The following is a 17,861-nucleotide window of genomic DNA, read 5'->3' as shown; positions in this document are numbered from 1 at the left end:
CTCAAGTTTATTTTTCAAATTTAGCGGGCAAATGTAAAAAAATGAAAAATACAAAACACCAAAGAGAACGTCTGAAAAACACACACACACACACACGAGCACACGAATAAATACCGCCAAGCTAGAATGTTGCATCTGCCAGAGGGGTCAACATGACATAAAACACCGTATACGGTATGGATGGCGGTGAGGTGCAAAAAGAATTATTGCAGCAACTACGGAAAGAACGGCCCATGGATTAGTGAAATAGTTATGCAAGAGGTTAGCTCTCCATTTGTGCCATGGCCTCTGGCAGTAATCGCTAACCTTCTTAAGCACCTCGTCCAAGCTGCTCGTGGGTTCAGGTGTTACGTCTTTGGACAGAGTTGAACAAGTTAGCCACTGCCGAGTGCACTCTGTATGACACCGCATGAATGCAACAAGCTCACATCTCTGGTATTGTTGATTAAGTTATCCATGAAGAAAATGTAGGAAGTGGTCTCACTCCCTGGCCCCACATAGAGCCTCTCGACTGCTATTAGGTTCAGGTACAGTGACTCGAGTGCGTCATCCACCACGATAAGTGGAAACTTGAGAACCCCTTTGCGGAATGATATGTCCTTGAGGCTTCTTGTCCTACTTTTCTCTATTTGATTTCCAGCTTCAATGAGCTCTGTGGCTGACCGTATGATCGTCTCCACCCTGGTTGATGTCATGGTGGGAATCACTCTGTTTTTGTTTCCATTCGCGGGATGGTTGGAATCCAGGAGTAGGTTCTTTAATTTCATACACGTCCAATATGTGCAAGCACTCGTTGAACCGGCCTAACTTCTTGGCTAAAGAAAGAAGTCAACGCTCGTAGTTCAGGTTTCGGCCAGGATCCTAATCAAAGCATTGAGAATTAATAACATAATAGAGCGTGCCCAGGTGGGCAAAAGCCCACGATGGCAAAGTTTCTTAAACAGCAGAAAGGAACTGGAGGGTCGAGAAAAGAATTTGAGAATAACTTTCGCCAACTCCGTACGTCCTTCCTGGAAAATAGATACAATTACGTAAAAAAACCACGAAATTTACTGGATACTATATATATAAATTTAATGTAAAGCGAGAAGTGCGTTTAATAATACGTAAAATGAATGTCGACCTTTGAGGAATTATCATTTTGAACGGCATCTGGCTTTTCATCTTTTTGAACACCATCTAGTTTTTCAGAACCATCATGGGTATTTGATTCTCGAGCATCAGTATGTCACACTTTAGATAGGGAACAATGTAGAGCTTTCTATGGCTGCTAAAGATGGGATCATTATCAGTATGATCGTGGTCTGTTGCCTGATCAGCACCACCATCAGTAGTATTTGACTGGGACCGGGACTCTCCGACTGGGAGGTACTACGCAATATTTCCAAGATGAAGCAGCCATCCAAGATCATGAGCTCCAAGAGAGCTTCAGTATCTTGGTGCAACTTGAGGTCTGTTAACGTCCTTGAGATCCTTCACCACTGGAGTCAATGCGTCCATAAAGCTTTGGAGGGGTTTCTCGGATCTTTTGAGAAAGCGAAGGAGAGCGCGGCGCTGGTGTCCGATGGATACCAATCCATGTAAGCATTCTTGTTGAGGTCGGTTATACCACGTACATGCAACAAGGCAAGTGGCACATCTTTCCTGCGACACGCCTCGCGCTCGGGCGATAATAAATTTCCGCCCGGGCGCGAGCTCGGCGCTCGGGCGGTCAAACTCTGCCGCCGGGGGCGTGGAGTTCTGTCTCCCTGCACTACTCGATGGCGCTCGGGCGGTCAAAAACTACCGCCCGGGCGCCAAGCTTTCTGCCCGAAGCCTCTTTTATTGAACATTGGCGCTCGGGCGGTTAAAAACTACCGCTCGGGCGCCAATAGTTCTGTCCAATTCTTGTATAAGTCATATACTTGGCCTCGTTCGGTCTCGGCGTAATGCATCTATAATCATATCAGTTCATCATCAATAAATCATCTCAGATTACGGTAACCAAATTCTTGGGCATTACATTTCTCCCCCTCTTAGATCTGAGTTCGCCCTCGAACTCGTAAGTAATCAATTCAGATATATCCGAAGAAATGTATATAGAGTTTAAATCAGAAACTCATCTCAAGAAATCTATTCTGATATCTCAATCTTATATCAAATTCTATTTCTACACATAGCTCTGATAAAGTCAATCTCGCAATACGGGTTATACAACATCGGTATATACTCATCTAACAGTTCGTAACAGCCCAACACCATCAACTGTTATTAAGTCAGTTTATCTCAATCCGAGATATATTCGATCTTTAATCTCATTTACCAACAGTCATCGTCCGATGTTGGCCTATTCAGTCTGATTATCATGAGCTATTTTCATTTTCTTCTGAATTAGCTTCATCTTTTCAGTCATATCTCTGATCATGTCAGGTCGAATCTCAGGAACCTCAGAGATATCATTTCAATAAAGAGGGAATCTGTACTTCTTAACGTACAACGTGTCTAATAGTGTCATTCTCATATTCATTTAATATCTGTTGTGGTATAAAAACTCACAACATGACAATAAATCCTGCTAATTAGTGTTAAATCAAACACTACTACTCTAAGCCTATGTTCTGGAATCTGGATACTCCACTCTGACTGTCCGTCAGATAGTGAATACTATTCAGTATTCAGATATCATCTAGTAACCAACTCTTACTGTACATTCGGTCAAATGTGCAAAATCAACCAAAATCACGGTTTAATATAGTCAATTCTCAACACTCCGAGTAAACTAATTACTTTTCTGACAAAATTTCAGTATATATCATATTTGTACATCTTCATGTACGAGTTAGCACTCACAGACTGGGTCAGTCTGTCATTCCTAACTCAATCACTACTCAATTTCGAAAGAAATGTAGTAACTTCATCACGATATCCCTGGAAATGTAATCTCATTTCCATTCAGGAACCGACAAGTTACATAACCAATCTCTTGGTTTATTTTCTTTCTATCTTTATCTGTCTGTAGTTCAGACATTTCAGTCTAAACTCTGCCATATCTAATCTCATCTATTTCCATCAAAACATTTTCTGCTATCAGGATGCCTACTGAATCAAGTATTGCACTTTTCTAACAATCTATGTCATTTTACATTCGAAATATCGGCACAAACAAATCAATTATCAACATACAATACAGTATTACTTACCTGATATTCGGATCGACACCTTATTCTGACTATCGATATCGAATTCTGTACATTCTGGTCCACTTTCTAACCTACTTATATTTCAAAATTAGCTCTGGTTCGGACTGTATAATACAATTTCCATTGTCTATAATCTGTCTCAAGCACGTATTCCGAATAACATCAATATTCAATCAGATTCAAAACATGCTAAACTCATAAACCGCAACTGTCTGACACTGATGTCAACCTCGGCTGACTAATCACGGTTTAATTCTGTGAAAATCACGAATATATCATCTTCAGATATAACACATCCTGAATGCAATCTGTCTCAATCAGGATTCAAAATTTCAACAATTTCTAATATCAGTTCAAAACTAAAATCAATCTCTCTGATTGAAATCAGATCTGAAGTCTTATCAGAGAAAACATCGAGAACTTTCTTATCATTGGTAAATCAGCCAATGATAGACTCAACTTCAGTAAATCAACTGAATACATAAGGAGTCACTCTGTTTTTTTTTTCTGTAATAATCGAGTCATAGCTAGTACGAATATCAAAGGAATTCTCAGTCTAGAATTCTTATCGTACAATATTCCTCCCTTGGTCATCTCAGCTCTGATTCTCACCCTTTTTTGGAACTAATCTATGGTAGCTATGTACTTGATCAGTATATCAATATCAGTCATGCAGTTCCAAAATCATAGAACACCATTACAATACCATCTACCACACAATCTAACTCGATCTCATTCTTATCCTACTGTAGTATACAAGATCTAACAGAAATCACTGATACCAGATCTTTTCCAAAAGGAAAAGAAACAAATACTACAGTAAATAGGAACTCAACAGATAATGCATGCATCAATGCAAATCTTTCAGAAATAAAAGTATGTGAAGCACCGGTATCCCTCAATACATATGCAGGATAATCAAACAAATTAGTTACCTGCAACATCATCATCTGGTGCTTGCTGAGCCTGTTCCTCGGTCAAAGCAAATACTCTGGCCTGCTGTCTAGGAGGCTGGCCAACTGTCTGGCATCCTCCTGGCCTCTGCTGTGACTGAGATGGTGCTGGCTGAAATGAAGAAACGGCAGCTGATCGTCTACTTCCCTGTGCCGCTGATCCAGATGATTCGACTCCCTGAAATCTTTGGGAACCCCTCTGTGGACACACTCTGGAAAAATGTCCCTGTTGTTTATAGAAGTGGCAGCTACCAAGTACTCCTTGGCATTGTTCAGTGGAATGTCTCCCTCCACAATTTCCGCAATACACGCCAGTATAACTCTGCTGAGACCCACTGGAACTAGAAGAACTGCCGCCAGACTTCTTAAACTGCTTTCCTCTAGCCTTCAGAAAATCTTTCTTTCCACCACTGCTACTGCCACTCTCGAATCGGGGAGGTGGTTGCGGTGGTCTCGACACTGGAGGAACAAATTCAGCTCCTCTCTGCCTTATCAGGCCCGCTTCAGCGCCCTTTGCTCTATTCATAGCATCAGCAAAGTTATTCGGTCGCCCTGTATTCACCAATGTAAAAATATCGGGATTCAAGCCATTGATAAACTGATCAGCAACGGCTTCGTCATTTTCAGACACATGTGGAGCAAACTTCAACAAAGTAGAGAACTTGGTCACATATTCTTCAATGTTCAGCTGACCCTGTCTCAAGTTGGCAAACTCCGCCCCCTTGTCTTTTCTGTACGATATTGGAAAAATTCTCTGATAAAACTCAGTTTTAAATACATCCCAAGTAATAATCGTACCTCGTTGCTCCAAGGCCCTCTTCATTGTAACCCACCAGCTTTGTGCAACATCAAGCAACTGGTGCCCAATCAATTTAATCCGGCGCTCATCACTGTACTCCAGTGAATCAAACAGCAACTCAATGCTACCTAACCAACTCTCACACTCGACTGATGTCTCAGTACCCGTCAGAGTGGGTGGTTTGAATGACTGAAACCTCTTCAGCAAGGTTTCCATTGGAGTCGGTGTTACATCCATTGGAGGATTCGATGTACTACCCTGTTCTGGAATTCGTCTAGGAGGCATATCTGAAACTCAAAAGGATTAGTAACCCAATCCAACAAACCTGTTTCAATTCAGTCTCTCCTCCGATCATCTTACTGCTGATCGAGAATCGGTTCGAATTCATTTCAAATAATACATATTACAAAATCAAATCAGATAATTCAAGTAACATGCATTATATAAAGCAGTAAGACATAATAGATTGCTAGCATCCAAAAGCAAGGAAGAGAACTCAATCTACCCCGCTCACTAGCCTCTTCGATCTCAATCTAAAGGATCTATCGCTCTGATACCACCTGTTGTGGGGACCCGGACGCTAATCATGTTCTTAATCATCATTGGGGACTAATTAATCAATTATAAAACAGGGTCTAAAATTTTTCTAAATTACACAGCGGAAACGTAATGTAATTTAATCAAATTACATATTAAACATGAACATACAACTCTTGTGTTATCTACAAGAATTCAACTAGGTTCAACTACACATCAGTGCTGAATCCTATGTTGCTTCGAAGCCCGGATCTCCACGCTATCTAATCTTCTCTCATCCTCTTCTTGACCCTGATCCAGCCCCACCTGTTGTCATGCACACATACAAAACAAGACAACAGCCGGATAACTCCGGTGAGATATAAATATCCCAGTATAAACAATGTAAACATGCAGTCATATAAAAGCATATACGAAAACATATAAGAATTATTCATAACATGTCCCAAATCAGAAACATAAATTCATATCAAACATTCAATAATCATGAATGACATAAACAATGTAAATCAACATGTCATATCAGACTCAACTCAACCGACGCGTCGTCTCAGACTCGACTCAACTCTATCCTAGGGATCCCGATGTCTGGATATAGGTAATTATATCGAATCTCAGTCGATAGGAATGAATCAATCCCTAAACGGCATCGATATAATTAATATCTCCAGTGTCTGAACGAATCAGCCGCAGAATTGACGACTCAGTCAATAACCTGACGAATCAGCCGGTAATTAGGCGAATCAGCCAATAATAAGACAACTCAGCCTGTAATTAAGCGAATCAGCTTAAGTTTAGACGAATCAGTCAATCACCAGACGAATCAGCCGGTGACTAGGCGAATCAGCCTATAATAAGACGAATCAATCAATAACCTGACGAATCAGCCGGTGACTCAACGACTCAGTAATCAAGACATACAGTCAGTATCTAAGCAACTCAATCAGTGACTAGCGAATCAGCAGTCATTACATGCAGTGACTATAAATCAATAGACTACTATCATCAATCTCATCAATTACCAGAATCAATGTAATAAACTAAGTATGTGATTTAGGGAAACTCGAGTCAAACCTTCCTCGAGTTGTGCAATCCCAACACAACATTAATTTATACCTTTCTTTCTGATATTCTGACTCTGTCGAAGTCTCGAACCCCAAGCCTGTCAATACTCAGTCTGACAATGACAATATCGAGGGTACGGTATCAATACATCACTCAACCAATACTGGATATAATCAGAATTTAATCAAATTCTGTTTCAACAACATAATGTCATCATCTCAATATATCCAGAACAATCATATCAGTCAGATATCAATTCCAACGTCTTATACTCGATAATCACTCAATCTTGATATCAATTCTTATCCAATCAACTCTAAAATTCATAACAATTTCATATGGTATCCGTTCCTCAGTCCGGTTTCGATTATACGATGTCTAACATGCCAAGAACATCATATATGAATCATATCAGATTCTGACAATACCATAATTTTAGAACATATCAAAACGTAGCAAAACTTACGTCCAGTTGTAGCCTACGTCGATAGGAACTCGATACCCAAGTCGGATTCAAAATCAGACGGACAGATTTCTCACAAAAGGCGTAAGGATTTTCAACCCTTTTCCAGAAACCCTTTTCTCTCAATTCTTATCGTTTCTGAATTCTGAATAAATCTTGCATGTATATATATATGTATATATATATATATATACCACGTACATGCAACAAGGCAAGTGGCACATCCTTCCTGCGACACGCCTCGCGCTCGGGCGGTAATAAATTTCCGCCCGGGCGCGAGCTCGGCGCTCGGGCGGTCAAACTCTGCCGCCCGGGCGCGGGGAGTTCTGTCTCCCTGCACTACTCGATGGCGCTCGGGCGGTCAAAAACTACCGCCCGGGCGCCAAGCTTTCTGCCCGAAGCCTCTTTTATTGAACATCGGCGCTCGGGCGGTTAAAAACTACCGCTCGGGCGCCAATAGTTCTGTCCAATTCTTGTATAAGTCATATACTTGGCCCCGTTCGGTCTCGGCATAATTCATTTATAATCATATCAGTTCATCATCAATAAATCATCTCAGATTACGTTAATCATCTCAGATTACGGTAACCAAATTCTTGGGCATTACAGTAACTCTGTCAGGAATACTAGAGATGGTAATGAGTTTGTTGGATGCAATAATTAGCTTTGTTTAGTAGAACGATCGAAACGTGGTGCGTGTGATGTTGTGCGATTTAAAATATTTGAGTTGCACCATTACCATCGGCTATAACTTTTGGTAACGCGGTAAACATTCGGTCCTACAATTGGTATCGGAGTCAACGTCACATGTTCGATTCTCATTGATGGCAAAAAATGTAATTATTGTGAGGGAGATTGTTGGGTGCAACTACTTAGTAGAGCCATCGAACCGTGGTACTTGTGCTGTTGTGCGGTTTAAAAGATTTGAGTTGTATCATTACCACCGGTTATAGTTTTTGGTAAAACGGTAAGCGCTCGATCATATATAGTTCGATTTGATTAGAATTTCATATCATCCATCCTCATCTTCATTTGTTATATTCATTTGTATCTTCATTTTCATCTCTATCGAGTATTCAATTTCATCTTCATCTCATACTCGTATGAGGGTTGAATATACATACATTATTCAAATATCTTATTACTCCTTATAATTGTATTTTCTAATGTTTGAATTATTTCGAGTAAGATATGATTATTCACTAAATTATTGAATACAATAAGGAAAAAAAATATAAAAATTAGTAAATTAAATATTAAATATTATAGAAAAATAACAAAATATTATAAACAATTTATCCTAACATTATCATCCCACATAAATTACATCAACTATATACAGTTAATTTTATATATTCCACCCAACTAATATCATTCATCAAAAGCATATTATAATTAACATTATAACCGAAAAATCACACGCATACACACATATAATTTAATCGAATATCTGGATCGAGTATGTATAGGGTTCTTTAAAATCTACCTCCATCTTCGTACCCGAAATTCTTCATACCCGTTTACTCATTTATTTAATCGGGTAAAAAAGTATATACATATACATTATATAATTCATATGATAGCTCGATAAGTAACAATAATATAGGATTATTAATTGTCATAGTTTCCTTAAAATATGAATCTATTACATGTTTTTGCAATCAAATACAATTTAAACCAGCTATCTAAATAATGCACGTGTAAATCAATCCCTATTTAAACCAGCTATCTAATAATTTTTGTACGCTTATCCTAATATTTAATGTTTTTTTTTTGGGTATCCTGCTAATTAGCTTGTTGACAAAAATAGTAATAAATACTCAAAATTATGAAGTCCGAATTAAAAAAAATTAACGCAATCATGCAAAGAAATCAAAGGGAATCGTTTACTGAAAAAAATATATTATTAATATGTTTGATGCCGAATTAATCAGGCAAAGCATTCAAAATACGACCACATATATTATTATTATTATTATTATTATTATTATTATATATTTGGTTCATATTCCCCGACGTAAGCAGCAATTTTATATTGTCCGATTGCCGAAGTTGTCATTCTACATTTCTACTTCTAGATAGAACATGAGAAAACACTAGTCAAATAAAAGCGGCTCACTGATTGGAATTTTGAACAAGTTGGATTTAATAACGATTTTATGGATCAAAAGAACTTGACATGATATATATATATATAATATATCATTAGTCAAACAACGTTAGATGGATCAACGTTTTTTACATGTTAGACGATGTTTGGTCATGAATTATATTTGAAATATATAATTTTTTTAAAATATTTAATTACATCATTTTATATCACTAGATACTTCAATTATAAAATTAATAATTTAATTTACTAATAATTATATAGTATATTGAAAACTATAGTCATACTAATATTTATTTTATTATGAAAGTCACTACTAGTTTAATAATTCATGAAAATACTTTTTCAGATTGATATTTTTATATATACACTAAACATGGTATTTAATAGAAATCTGTTGTTTTTATCATACGATTTGTTTGATTTTGTAATAACTATCAATATTTTTTTTATAAATAAATAAATATATATACAATTTTGATATATTAATGATTTCACGTGCATAATAATTGGGTTTGTATTCTTGGACTTGATCTTGTATGTTGTGTACGTACGTGTAATCTGACTCGTATATATATATATATATATATATATATATATATATACACACACACACACATGTATATATCTCCTCAAATGACTCGATCCCGATTTGAAAATTATAACAGTAGTGTATAGTGTAGGTACCAGCTGTAACAAACACAGAATTTATATACGTACAGATGATCGAGTGTGGTGAGCAAGATTAACGAGAGGAATAGGATCGGATGGCGGCCAGTACAGGTTGCTTCGGCATGAGGGGGCGGTGCGTGCACCCACAAGAACACAGAAAGGCCATAAAGCTGGTAAAGTGCGACGGAGAAGTGAGGATCTACGACCGGCCCATCAAAGCCGGGGAGCTGATGGACGAGTTCCCCAAACACATGGTGTGCCGCTTCGACTGCTTCTACATAGGTCAGAAAATCCCGGCTCTCCCCCAACACCATCGCCTTCAGCCCGGACACAACTATTTCCTTCTTCCTGCTAACATTTTCCAGTCCACCTTCACATTCGCTTCGTTCCTGCGCTGCAGCTCCAAATTTGGCGCCGCCGCTTTTCAAATAGAAAAGACTCCGGGAGGGAGTCTCAGAATCAAACTATCCGAAGAGTACGGTCAACAGCAAGAAGTACTAGACGCGGGGATGGATAAAACATTAATCATCACGACCCCGCAGTTGCGGAAAGACTACGAGCAGCTGGTTGTCCTCATGCGACGAAACCAATGGAAGCCGAAGCTCGATACCATCGTTGAGAAGAAAAGCAAATACAGTTCCAGGAGCAAGCGGATAAAGACGAGGAAGAAGGAATCGTCAGTTTTGTTGTAACTAAATGGTTATTACCAAGTTCATTACGATTAATTGCCTCGTTTCGTAAATCGATAGGGCCTAGGTTATAAATTCATGGTGGGAATTAAAACCAAGAAAATTTCAAAATCTGGTCCATATTTAAAATCTTCCATTTTAATAAGAAATTGGGTTCATCATATCTCATTACTGGCAATTCATATTCATCTACATCAAAAATAAAAATAAAACAAAACTTTGATTATCGATTGATATACATGCACGTCTAATATTTATCAAAGTTGTTATACATATGCTTGTCCAGTGCGTTTTTTTTTTATTTCTGTATATAGAAATAACACAAATTAATCTGTTTCAATATCTTGTTTCGGTACTATTCATCATCGGCTGCTCTCTCTGTTATTCCTTTGTTTCCTTTGCAGCCTGATCCTGTATTCCTCCTTCTCTTGTTTTTTTTTGTCTTTCTTTTCGATCGAGGGTGACATAGTAGGAATTCTGTAATTTATGTGGAGAATATGATATTTGTATTAATTAATCAAGTATTTTCCCGCTCTCAATCTAGAATTTTTTTTGCTCTTATTTTCGAATTCTGCCTTAGTTTATATTATATAATTTTCCACAATCCATAGTTAATTAGGATAATAAATTGCATATCTATTGTTGGTAAAATATCGGAATAAATAAAATAATTTCTAAAAAATTGCCAGAAACACAGAAATATGCATGCTGATATGATAATCTTTTTTCATAATTTTGGCCGCTGAATCCGAATCCGAAACGAGTTGCCCAATCCAAATCGCAATCGAGAACCTAGCCAAATTAAAGGTCAGAATATTCGGTTTGGTGGGTAGCTCTAATTGGACAAAACAATGGTCAATTGTAGTCAGCTGGTGGGTGTAGAATTACGTAGTTCCAGTCCAAAAATGACAACAAAAACATTTTTTTAGTGGGAAAGTTTTTTTTGACCGTGTTCCAACAATCAAAAAGGTACTTCATATTTTATAATTAAAAATATAATAAATTATAACTTTGGGTATTTTTTGACTCGATTTCAGAAACATAGGCACCGGTTTGTATTTATGAACACATAAAGAAATGGCTCACTTTTGTCAGTAAAAAGCTTTTCTTGCTATCGAAATAAAAATATATAGAAATAAAATGTGTCAAAAAACTCTTATTTTCTGTTGAGTAAATAGTTCGAATAAATCTTGAATATGAACGATGAAAATATTGAAAATAGACAAAACTGTAATAAGTAGCTCTTTTTTTACATCTAAATGGACATACTCCAGTTATGGAAGTTCAATGTACAAACATTTTTATTGATCAATTTGATGACCGTTCAAGCTGACCTTTGTATCAGCAAGTTCAAACCAACACCACCTCAAGAACAGTGAGTTTGGAAACCCCCTAAGTCTATTTAAACAACAATTCTTGAACTCGTGTTTCATGAGATAAGAGTTAAGTGAGCCGGTCCTCCCAAGCAAGAACTCGATTTCATATCATACGTATCAAAAATGTAAATCGGGTTGGACAATATCCATTATTGGCGCTCTGCATATTGGACATTTTCCGCCACCCTGCTGCAATTCTTGGGCACACTTCAAACATGTGCACATGTGCCCACATCTAAACACCGCGAAAATAGATTAACAGCTTTGTTAATTCTAGAATCTGAATGATGGATGCAAGGGAATAAACAGAGCTGATTTAATAAGAATTTCGCTTTTACTACGAAGTACCTGTATAGAAGAGAATCGACCTGTCTTTTGTAGCATATATAACATCTCCCTCTACTACCTCGATTCCGTTGTCCATTCTTATCATCTGCATTTTGTCACATAAAGGTGCTGTTTTCAATTTGCATCGGTGTTATTAAGGAAAGGAGACTAGATGTGTTATAGTAAATTAACAACTAGAAATTTAACGGTAGTTCATAATGGTAGGTAATCCCACAAATTTTAAATACTAGATTTTTTCCAGCAGATATAGATATCATATATGAAGCATTGGTGAAAAAGATCAATCACCTGGATGACTGGGGGTTATGGCTACCTCTTGCTTTATGGAACGTTGTAATTTCATCTGCATGGTCATGCAACATTTAATCGATCTTCGCAGTTCAGATATCTCTCGATGTAGTTGATCCATGTGCCCTTTTAGATCATACAAGAGGTCCATTCCCTGTTTTTTCACGATCATTTTTTTCAATCTTATCATACAAGTAAAGTAAATCTCTGTTAAGTATGCAGTATGCTACAAGAATATAGAAAATCTGACTTACATTTGCAGAATGGATTGTACTGGATGGATTATGATCTTGTGAGTAAGGAGTGGATGAAAGAGATTGGTACGTCGAGGAAGTTGCAACTGGATATGAATAATCACTCACATCGTGACCTCCATGTTGGGGCCATGAAGGTGGGGGTGTGGATGTGGTCCTATCCAAGTCATCATTGTATTGTTGTCCGATTGAGCTTTCAGTTTCTTCATACTCGTCGTAATAAATACCGAATTCGCCCCTTTCTTCATCTTGCGCATCCTCTACTTCGTCCTCTGCTTCTCCTTCCTCAGATATTGCAACATCCGAGTCCTTGTCTCGAGCTTTCTCCCTGGGCAATTGTTCTTCTTGAGTTTGATTACTTGTCAACGTTAGCTGCCCTTGAGTACGAGACAACATGACCCGGTCTATCTGCTCCCTCAGACCACTAGAAAGAAAATTAGAGACGGTTCCTCTGCACATTTTGTTTGTGAAAAGAATAGATAATATCAGACAGCACACCTATTGGAAAATCTAATCATAAACACAACTAGCATGGGATAAATAAACTCCAACTTTGCAGCTTTTACGTTTGATGAGGCATATATCTAATCTAAGAAAATAAATGGACTTGTATGGTTACACTATAGTGGAGATTTAGGCAAATGGCACACACCTATGAAGCAGTGAACGGATCTCTTCATTTTCCGAGAAAGGATCAAGCATCTCTTGGTATCTTGCTTTCCTGAGATCTTCCCAATCACCACGAGGGCGTGATACCTCACAAATCCAGTCTCTACTTGTTCCTTCTTCCCATCCAGCCTCTGGATGAGAAACTTCACTTTCTGCTAAATGTGGGCTACCACATTCTTCAGCAGAATCTCCTAACAACTCATATTTGGTTTCTGTAACCTGCAGGTTTGTCACCTCTTCAGGTTTCATTGCTAGAAAGTCATGGTTACTTTCCTCACTGCTCGAGTCTCGACTTGCTTTATCAGGGAGAGGGAGATGTGCAGCACCAAATAACTGCGGTGAATTCTGCTGCACATTTTCTCTAGCTTCGTCGGAAGCATGGTCAAAAGAATATTCTTTCGAAGTTATAGAGCTTTCTTTGTCCATGATGTTATCTGTCCCCACTCTCGGCGCACTCTTTGAGTGAACAACTTCCTCTTTTGTATTTTCTATTTCTTCTTGGTCGGATGTGGATACATTTTCCGCCACAGAAGTAGGATCCACTGCTTCTCTGCATGAGGAGACACTTGAATTGAATCTCTCCCTAAAAGAGATGAGGGGATTCAATATAATTTGAATTTATATAGGTTGGAAACAAGTGTCATAAATTGCAAATGATTTCAAAAGAGAAGTCTTGTAACTTACATCTACGAGTATATCTTCAAACAGGCTTTAGCTTTTGTGTCAATAATATGTGTAAATATATGATATGATTAAATAATTCATTAATCAATTGAAATCTGAACTATATAAAAGAATCAGGTTCAGATATACAAACAACGAGGCTAGAAAAACGGAGACAAACGAAGTGAAATTGGTGAAGGAGCAGACCTTATATGGAAAATGGCGGGTTGTGTTAATCTTTTTGGATCAGGTGGTGCTCCAGTTGATTGACGACCCTCTCTGACTTCCAGGCCACGACGTAGAAATCTAACCCTAAGCAAAGCCTGTATCATTGTGAACAGAAACCCGTAGTTAAACAAAGAATCGCCCTTGAGAACTGAATCATATATTACACGGAACTTAATCAGTACCTGTATGCGGCCTCTATGAGAGTATTTGGAAACTGCTTTACAGGCTTCAAGTCCTCGGAGCTCGTTGTGCCTATCACGCTCAATCTTCAAGAATAAATCTTGAAATGCCTGACGGCCCCGGACCATACGCGGTGAATTGATGACAGGAGAAAAACACCTCTGCTCCGATTGATCAGACGAGGTTCTAACATGAGGCAATGGATCGCAGGAAATTCGATCGTCAGTCAATTTCCTGATGATGTCCGCCACCCTCAACCTCTCGTTCTCCGTGGCATCAGAATCCCTGCCTCGAGAAGAAGGTGGACCGCTGACTGCGGTTCTATCGGATTCCCAATCTCCAATGGAATCGTCCGAGACAGAGGGCGCCGGCGCAGGAACAACAACATTGTTCGGATTTCTCCTGCCACTGCCCTTAGCATCGACCTCGAAGCCTCGCCATTTCTGCACCAGGGAAGAGACACCCACCAAACATGGAATCTCTACCGATGGCGTCGGAGAAACATTTGATGATTTCCCACTACCACGCTCCCAAGAAAAGACCATTTCTCGAGCTCTAGCCCATTTCTCCCCCAGGCGGCTGCCATGGCCGTTGTTCTTATTATAGTTTCCGTGTTCATGGTCATTGCTGTTGTTGTTGTTGTCATTGTGGTTGGCTTTGGTGTCCGAACTTGCTTGCCTTTGAGGATGGTGAACCCATAAATCGGTGTAGTCAGAACTCTCGGCGCCAATGCATGAGGCGACGAAAGGGTGATTGGGGATGCATCTACCAAATGGAGAGGAGCTTGAGATCATATCCAATTGGGAAGACGCTGTTATCATCATATAACGATAACGATGATATTTCTGACACCAATCTTTTGCTAGCTGCAGCTCCGATTGATGATGCAATAAATGTTTGACCAATGATCCAATAATCAAGGATAAAACCACTCCAATCAATTCATTAATTGCAACGAATGAGGTAGAAAATACTGGATTCATTTAACATAACATTCCCCCAACAAACCATAATCTCGATGAATTCATGTGATTTAATTTGGAAAGAAACTAAATTTCCGTAATGGGAATTTGGAAAAGATTGTTGTTTACAGACAATGGTTAAGAAATGGACGGAAGAAAACGAATGGTTGTTCGATTGTATTGCAAATTTGCATTGTAGTTTACATTACTAGAATAGGAAGGAGGAGAGTAGGACGAGAAGAGGGGAGAAGAAAGAGGAGATTCCTTGTAATATAAACGTGTGTACCGTTGAATTAATTTGATCTTAATTAAAATTGTGATACGCGTATATTTTAAAATTGTACACGTAATACTAATTTTACGACTTACGAAATTCAATTTTTTTTTAATAATGATCCATATGTCTTACCAATGTATATATATGTTTTTATTACAATATCTAAAACATGATAAATCGTAAAATTAGGATCATGGGAACAACTAATCACAGAATATTTTACAAGGTTTACTTTGTTGATGTGATATGTATTAAATGCTTGCAACCACGTTGAATCGAACCTAATATTTTTATAATTTATTATTCGAAATTAAATTGTAACTTTTAGCCCATTTTCTAATAAATTTCAGGGAATTGAAGTAGTTGTGTGTAGGGATACTTATTAGAGTTATTTGTAATGTATAACTTCTCAAAACTTCGTAATATATTTACTAAAGATTTGGAGGGAATTGAAGTAATTGTGTGTAAGGATACTTATTGGAGTTATTCGTAATGTACAACTTCTCAAAACTTGGTAATATATTTTCTAAAGATTTGGAGGATTTTGTATCTCTTCTGTTCATTGGTGTCTGTTTCACAAAATTGACTTATAAAATCGTCTAACAAGAATTTTATGTGACCAATTATTTATAGAATGATGATATAACTTATGTTTTGCATTTCATATCATGGAAAGTAACTATGGAGAAGAAAACACAATGCAAAGTTGTGTTATATATTATCCAAATGATTATATCAATCCAGTCAGCAATTAAGGAACATAAACAGCTAGCTACACACACATTACACTACACACACAATGTAGATAATGACATGAGAATATGAGAGACGAGGTCTGGAGTAAATTACAACGATGAATTTACTGATACGAGTGACAAAGTGTAAGAAATTCAGACAATGTATTGTAATGGGTGTCTCAGAAGGATATGATCGTGCATGGTCGTATTTAGTACAGTATGCTAAAAATTAATTGACATGATTGCAGTTGTGTCGAATTTCGCCATTTTCATCAGCTGAATAGTCCTGAATGTTGCCAAGCTTGACCATGGAAGCTGCAAACTGATGGTTAAAGGCTGATGATTGGGAAGCCAAAGTGGAGACGAGAGGCGCGGTTCTTGAATCCGAGTAGAGCAATTGATCGGTGGATAGGATCCCCATTTTCCTCTGAAGATTCTTGTAGTACTGAACATCGAATTTGTGGGGCGTTACAGCGTCCAACTCCACATGTTCCGATGCCCATCTGCATTTTCTTTTCAAGAAGTTGAGATACTTGGGGTCGATGGAGGGGTCGGGTTTGCCGGATCCTTTGTAGTTAAACAACCTGTACTGTATAGCGTCGCAGTTGCATCTGCCGATGCTGTGTGCCCCTGAAAGGACCACCAAGTCTAGTACGTTCAGTCCTTTGGATTGGAATAGTTCGACCAAGTCCGTGATTCTCTCGTGGCCCATAGGAACCGAATCGGCCTCTTTATGCGAAGATATTCGACCATCTTTTCTACCATAAGGCACCATCCAGAACGGACCGCCTGCTGAGACAGTGGCATCTCGTGCAGCTGATGTAAGAATGTCGGCGCATGACACGGTCTTGGGGCATTTCTTCTCCACCTCGGCCTTGATGTCGTTGATCACCTCAAATCCCCTGAGGGACTTGCTGACATTAGCCCTTCTTTCGCTCCCTTTGTGGTTCAGAAGAATGGAAGCATCGCATCCCTGCAGCATGGTTAACAAATCAGAATTAGATGTAACTAACTACTAAATGATCATCATCCCATCTCATAAATCAATCTACGGATAGGAAAAAAACTATACGTACTCGAACGAGGCAGTCATGAAAGTGTAGCTTGATGAGAGCAGGAGCCAAGGTGGGGTCTTTTTCGAGCCAATGTTTAACCTTGTCATGAACGATATTTTCCAGGCTAGGGCAGCTACTTTGATAATACGAAAAACTCAGAGGATCATCGTACTCGTATTCATTTCCCCGTCCACCCGAAATCATTACCACCAACAACGATAACAATAAAAGCGTCGCGTAACTAAAGTCGATCCCCATTTCTTTAACCCCAGATTAAATTCACTCGTATGCTCTTCAATGGATCTCACCAAGATACTAACATCACCTTTTCATGGGAATATTTATACTATACATTTA

At 38.4% G+C, this 17,861-nt stretch overlaps 3 protein-coding genes and 1 pseudogene across 4 annotated transcripts; 1 reads left to right on the top strand and 3 right to left on the bottom strand.

Annotated features, from left to right (window-relative positions):
* Positions 1–20: 20 nt before the first annotated feature.
* LOC140830311 (UPF0481 protein At3g47200-like) lies at positions 21–8,488 on the bottom strand (annotated as a pseudogene).
* Positions 8,489–9,873: 1,385 nt separating this feature from the next.
* On the top strand, positions 9,874–10,470 carry LOC140830310 (uncharacterized). Its single transcript, XM_073193593.1, has one exon. It carries the CDS (start codon positions 9,874–9,876, stop codon positions 10,468–10,470), a length of 597 nt encoding a protein of 198 aa, XP_073049694.1.
* Positions 10,471–11,681: 1,211 nt separating this feature from the next.
* Positions 11,682–15,593, bottom strand: LOC140829931 (uncharacterized). 2 transcript variants are annotated; one of them, XM_073193214.1, is made up of 7 exons: positions 14,476–15,593; positions 14,273–14,388; positions 13,386–13,985; positions 12,734–13,184; positions 12,480–12,633; positions 12,192–12,276; positions 11,682–12,078 (listed from the first exon to the last, which is right to left on the bottom strand). In XM_073193214.1, exons 1-7 carry the CDS (start codon positions 15,454–15,456, stop codon positions 11,961–11,963), a joined length of 2,505 nt encoding a protein of 834 aa, XP_073049315.1. In that variant the 5' UTR covers positions 15,457–15,593; the 3' UTR covers positions 11,682–11,960. The 2 variants fall into 2 exon arrangements, with proteins under 2 accessions (XP_073049315.1, XP_073049317.1); XM_073193216.1 differs by having other exon boundaries at positions 13,386–13,952.
* A 948-nt stretch (positions 15,594–16,541) lies between these two features.
* On the bottom strand, positions 16,542–17,782 carry LOC140829158 (peroxidase 7). Its single transcript, XM_073192181.1, has 2 exons — positions 17,526–17,782; positions 16,542–17,422 (listed from the first exon to the last, which is right to left on the bottom strand). The coding sequence occupies exons 1-2, from the start codon at positions 17,760–17,762 to the stop codon at positions 16,679–16,681; spliced, it is 981 nt and encodes a 326-aa protein (XP_073048282.1). The 5' UTR covers positions 17,763–17,782; the 3' UTR covers positions 16,542–16,678.
* Positions 17,783–17,861: the final 79 nt, after the last annotated feature.

This window comes from Primulina eburnea, chromosome 4, assembly GCF_022965805.1.
Source record: "Primulina eburnea isolate SZY01 chromosome 4, ASM2296580v1, whole genome shotgun sequence".
Classification (NCBI taxonomy): Eukaryota; Viridiplantae; Streptophyta; class Magnoliopsida; order Lamiales; family Gesneriaceae; genus Primulina; species Primulina eburnea.
Note: the sequence above shows the minus strand (reverse complement) of the source record. Positions and strands in the feature narration are given on the sequence as shown.